Source organism: Dermacentor variabilis, chromosome 4 (genome assembly GCF_050947875.1).
Source record: "Dermacentor variabilis isolate Ectoservices chromosome 4, ASM5094787v1, whole genome shotgun sequence".
In the NCBI taxonomy this organism is placed as follows: domain Eukaryota; kingdom Metazoa; phylum Arthropoda; class Arachnida; order Ixodida; family Ixodidae; genus Dermacentor; species Dermacentor variabilis.
This window is the reverse complement of record NC_134571.1, coordinates 215,270,209-215,276,208: the sequence shown is the minus strand read 5'-3', so window position 1 is coordinate 215,276,208 and position 6,000 is coordinate 215,270,209. Positions and strand designations below refer to the sequence as shown.

At 43.0% G+C, this 6,000-nt stretch overlaps 1 protein-coding gene across 1 annotated transcript in view; it reads right to left on the bottom strand.

Moving 5' to 3' along the window:
* Nucleotides 1-2,314: 2,314 nt before the first annotated feature.
* Nucleotides 2,315-6,000, bottom strand: part of LOC142578517 (uncharacterized) — a 729,695-nt gene continuing 726,009 nt past the window's right edge. The window contains exon 9 of the mRNA XM_075687894.1: nucleotides 2,315-2,441. Within this exon, the coding sequence (XP_075544009.1) occupies nucleotides 2,339-2,441 (103 nt within the window). The 3' untranslated portion in view covers nucleotides 2,315-2,338. The remainder of the gene's footprint in view (nucleotides 2,442-6,000) is intronic.

The following is a 6,000-nucleotide window of genomic DNA, read 5'->3' as shown; positions in this document are numbered from 1 at the left end:
ATCCTGGTGGTTCTTAAAGTTGTAGGACAGCGGGCTAAATTCTGCGTCGTTCGTTGGACACCTAGAATACTCTGGACTGCTTGAATGCATAATTTCGGTGACTTGTCATGCTTGGTGTTCATTTATTCAACGAAATTCAGAGTATTGGTACATTCCCGCAATGTACATTTCTCGTCCTCGCCCAATATTAGCCAACATTTTATAGCAACGCATTTTCTATTACTAATGTATTTTCTGCTTTGCCACTCCCACCTGCAATGCCTTGAGACCTTTAGGGAACGAATAAATTAAATAAGAAAAAGGAAGTTTGGTATGCGATGAGGTACGCTGCTTTATCACACTGTTTTTGTCTCTAATAGAAACTTCCTTCCCGTTGTTTCATATTCGTTTTTTTTTTAATCTATCTGCCTCGCTCTGCCCTGTTTCTACACCCAGTTTTTCTCACGCCAGTGCGGGTTAAAAAATCGGAAACTCTCAGCTAGTTAACATATCTGCCTTCCCTCCCTATCTTTCTATGCTCCGTAACTGGAAGAACACGTGCTTGGCTTAATGTAAAAGTATCATCTCCTCGTGATCAAAACTTCTAATCGCGCCTACGAACGTGTTCCGGCTACAGTAAACCGGCATTTGTCTGACAACCGGCATGATTTTTCATTTCTATGCGGCCTAGGTACAAGCTTCAAGAAATGTGCTTACGCAAACATTCTTGGCAAAAATAGGCAGCAGCCTAATGGCATGCGACGCGTGAGTTCTTTGAGAACTAGGAATTTTTGCAAGTTTGGTTACACTTTTCTTAGCAACGCGAAGGTGTTAGACCGTCATACTCTGCATGGACTGTTAATTTTTAAAATAACAAGTGTGAGTTTTTCCTACTCATACAGTAGTATCAACCGACGCCTCTCAAACAGGTAAGGGATAAGCAGTTCGCACTTCCTCCGAAACACTTTCATCGAGCTTTGCTATCCATCTTGCCGTCTACGTGTTCATATTCGTCCGCGAACTGCTGGCCACTTGTTTGGCCTTACAAAAAATACTGTGCAATGTATCGCATAAAAATCAGCTTGCCCACTCTTTCTTTGTCATCGTTTATTTGGAAGGTCAAAGAAATCCCTTTTTAGCCTGTCGCTCCACCTATTCATGACTCGTTATGTTAAAAAATAGTTTTCCTTTTGTGAATTCGTTACAGTTGTGGCCGGCGTTCGACGAAACTGCAGATTCATTGTCAAAAGCCAGTATTTCGAAGATCAATTCTAAAACTGGTACAGCACAGCATAGAAAGGAAGAAACAAGCCGAGCCGGCCAGATAAAGGAACAAAGCGCTGCTCTCCAGATAAAGGAACAGCACTCTGGTCCTTTACCTGGCCGGCTCGGCTGGTTTCTTTCTTTCTGTGTTGCGCTGTACCAGTTTTAGAACGCAATACCAACTCGCCCAATCCTCAACCCCAATCAAAGATCAATAATGTATATCGTTCCTAAACTTACGTTTCTCAACAATGCATCAAAGAAAGTTAATTGTTCCACTTCTATGACTCTTGCGATATAGCCTAAGGATGCAAGAAAAAGGCGTTTTACTTGTCTAGTCTTTCTTTTTGGTCGCGACCACCACCTTGTCTCACGCTAAATTGGCAATGTGTTAAACCGCAACACCTTGGTTCTTTTTTATTCCATAATCAATGAAAATTACTGCTACCTGCATTTTACAGGGCTTGGCGAAGGTATCAGCGCATGTTTCAAAAAAAGAATCACTCTCCTGCTTGCAAGCGCGAAATACGAATTACAAGTGTGGCACCTCCGCTGCAGCCTTAGAATTATGACAAATAGCACAGGAACAGAATATCAAAGATCTCAAGAACTCTCACAAATAATTCCTACATTATATGTAAATGCGATGCTGTGCACCTTAATTGAGGGAGAATACAACGATGGTGATCCCAACAGTGATTGATAAAGACAGCATTAGGATAAGAAATGCAGCACTCTTCTAGGTAACCCAGTGTCCTACAGTAACAACAGTGGTATAAGCGCTATGTCCTCCTTCTTTTTAATTTGTCATTACCTGTACCTAAGGAGTCGCTGGTGTCTGTAAGTGGCTTCCGTTACTCCTCTTCTCTGACATGATAGTTGTGCTGATAACGGTCATGATAGAAAAAAACACTGAGCAAAACAAAAGAAAGGACCCCACTTATAAAGTTCGCATACGCATAATTTAAATGTACACAAAATGTGAATTTTTTGTGGCGACAAAGGGACGTTTTCGCGGTTCGAGATAACTGTGCAACTTGATGACTGCCCAATAGTACCTTCTGAATCATACTAAGAACGCAAATACTTTATTGCGCTACCCCTGCGTTGCTTCGAGATCTATTGGACGAGACGTGGAGATAGCCTCAAGGCAGTCCGTGCCCAGCGTGTTGGGAACTGTGTCCGATGACATCAGAGACCTGCGCCAGAGAAGAGAGTCCTCGTCAACATGGCCACCCTCCGACCCCACCAGTCGATGCATAGCTTTGATTTACTTTGTGTGCTTGTTGCAAAGTGCGCTGTTATATTTTCATTGCTGATAATTCATATTTTATAGTTTATTAACTGTGGTTGCAATACTTTTATGGTTTCAATAGTTTAATAAATCATCGCGTGACCTAGAGTCGGAGATGCGGCTGAACTCCAATTCTTTAAACCGCGAAACAATAAGGAATTCGTACTGATAACTCCGTTCTTGTCACTACTGTTGAAAGGAATGGATTGTCAGTGATGCTGTCATGTTTTCTCTCGGTATGTTTTCCCCGTGCCTATGCATACTCAACGGCCGAAAAAAATTCCTGTAGGAAGGCAATGGCTCCGTTCAAAATGTTACTTATTTTCTTTTGTCTCTGCGTTCTTGCTGTTATTTCTCTGTCCCGTGTCGTGCTGCTATTATTATTAACCATACCTCGTTTAAATATGTACCCGCAGCTCACGAATTCTTGACTGTACTTTGAATTTGTAGCAATATATTTAGCATGGTATGACTCGTGCGAGTCAATAAGTTCCAATTCAATGGCTAACGGCAATCTGCAAGACCCAAGCTACCTGTTAAAGAGTTACTAAGCGACATCGAGCTACATCTGCAGAATACTCATCCGTAATCTTGAATATGCCGCTTTAATAAGCGCCGAAAATAACCAGGAAAGTGCGACAGGCATAAATGGTGCGGCACCGCGACCTCTCAATTTGGGAACAGGACAACTAACTCAATGATGCCGCCACTCCATAAGAAAAAATATTTCCTAAAAGTTGAGAATTACTTTCTTTGACATTCAATTTGCCGGTATAGCGCAAGACCCATAGCCAAAGCAGATGCTGACTTACTAAACACAACAACTCGACCTACTCGACAAATTGTTCTTTTCTGTGGCGTAGGCTATAAAGGATAAGGGTTGACGCACAAATCTAGCAGTTCTACAATCCTTTTCCGACAAACACAGCACCACACGACGTGTTGTGTTTCAGCGATACAGTTACGTGCTCATTGTGGCAGTAGGTGCCTTTGAGGTTAAAAGTATACGCGCAATTCGCATCACTCCACAATGCTGCGTCGTTCTTGTGCTGCTAAACCGTTTCAATGTTCTGTTAGTTGGTGCGGAGTAGCAAATACGTACAGCGCGAGCGTACGGAGGCCGCCTTCTCTGGTCCCCTCCTTAGTCTCCATGTGCTCGCGCTGTGCGAACTTCCGTAGCTGTGGTGGTTGTTTCAGTGAGGACCTGCTATGACGTGGCTCTTCACTCACGATTCTTTCTCTATGTGTCATTTATCTTCTGGGGCCTACATGTGTCTACTGACGAGTGATTTACTTAACGACCTTGTTATGTTACCTGACTATGCATTTACTAGTTGCGCATCACTGAGAACATATACAGTGCTAAAACGCGGGCACGTCCGGTGCAACCGGTGCTTAGCGGAGAGACGACAACTAGCAGTCGGCTTCCTCAATAATAAGGATATAGCTGGTAACATACAGGAATTCTATAGCATCAACGAGACGGTGGCAGGTCTTGTTGTGAAACTTACTAACAGGTACAAATTGAAGGTCGTACAGGTCTACGCCCCTACATCCAGTCATGATGACGAGCAAGTCGAAAGCTTCAATGGTGACGTGGAATCGGCGATGGGTAAAGCAAAAACAAAATACAATGCACTGATGGGCGACTTAAATGCCAGGGTGGCGAAGAAGCAGGCTGGAGACAAGTCGGTGGGGGAATATGGCACATGGTCTAGGAAAAGCAGGGGAGAGCTATTAGTAAAGTTTGCAGAACGGAATAATATGCGGATAATCAATACTTTCTTCCGCAAGCGGGATAGCCGAAAGTGGACGTGTAGGAGCCCCAATGGCAAGACTATAAATGACATAGACTTCATCCTCTGCACTAAGCCTGGAATCATACAAGATGTGGACGTGCTCAGCAAGGTGCGCTGCAGTAACCATAGAATGGTAAGAACTAGAGCTAGCCAAGACTTGAGGTGGGAACGAAAGAAACTGGTACATAAGAAGCCGATCAATGTGTTAGCGGTAAGAGGGGAAATAGAGGAATTCTGGATCAAGCTACAGAACAGGTATTCAGTTTAACTCAGGAAGAGGAGCTTAGTGTTGAAGGAATTAACGACAATCTTATGGACATCATTAAGGAGTGTGTAATAGAAGTCGGTGGTAACTTCATGAGACAGGATACCAGTAAGCTATCGCAGGAGGCGAAAGATCTGCTGTTACATGAATCCTGTGTAAAATACTGAGTTGTCTCGCTATAATGATTTTTTCGCACTTCCTGCATGGGCCCAAGTCTAGCCGAGAAGGCTAAGGGCCCAGATGGTTCACATGTATTTCTTATTAGTCGTTTGAATAAACTGATTTTTGAATTTGAAATTTGAATTTGAAGAAACGTCAATGTATGAAAGCCTCTGACCCTACAGCTAGAACTTGCAGAACTTTCCAAGTTAATCAGCAAGCGCAAGACAGCTGACATAAGGAAGTAGAATAAGGAGAGAATTGAACATGCTCTCAGGAACTGAGGAAGCCTAAAAGCAGTGAAGAAGAAACAAAGAATAGGCAAGAATCAGATGTGTGCGTTGAGATACAAAGCCTGCAATATTGTTACTAATATGGATCGCATAGATCAAGTGGCTGAGGAGTTCTATAGAGATTTATACAGTACCAGTGGCACCCACGACGGGAATGGAAGAGGGAATAGTCTAGAGAAATTTGACATCCCACAAATAACATCGGAAGAAGTAAAGAAAGCCTTGGGAGCTATTCAAATGGGGAAGGCAGCTGGGGAGGATTAGATAACAGCAGATTTGTTGAAGGCTGGTGGGCAGATTGTTCTAGAAAAACTGACCACTCTGTATATGCAATGCCTCCCGACCTCGAGCGTACCGAAATCTTGGAACAACGCCAACATAATCTTAATCTATAAGAAAGTCGACGCCCAAGACTTGAAAAACTATGGACCGATCAGCTTACTGTCCGTTGCCTACAAAGTATTTACGGAGGTAATAGCAACTAGAATCAGACCTTAGAATTTTGTCAACCAAAGGACCAGGCAAGATTTCGTAAAGGCAACTCAACAATAGACCATATTCACACTATGAATCTGGGGATAGAGAAATGTGCGCAATATAGCCATCCCTTATATGTAGCTTTCATTGATTACGAGAAAGCGTTTAATTCAGTCGAAACCTCAGCAGTCATGCAGGCATTACGGAATCAGGGTGTAGACGAGCCGTATGTAAAAATACTGAAAGACATCTATAGCTGCTCCACAGACACCGTAGTCCTCCATAAAGAAAGCAACAAAATCCCAATAAAGGAAGGTGTCAGGAAGGCAGATACGGTCTCTCCAATGCTATTCACAGCGTGCTTACAGGAGGTATTCAGAGACCTGGATTGGAAAGAATTGGGGACAAGAGTTAATGGAGGATGCCTTAATAACTTGCGATTCGCTGATGATATTGCCTTGCTTAGTAACT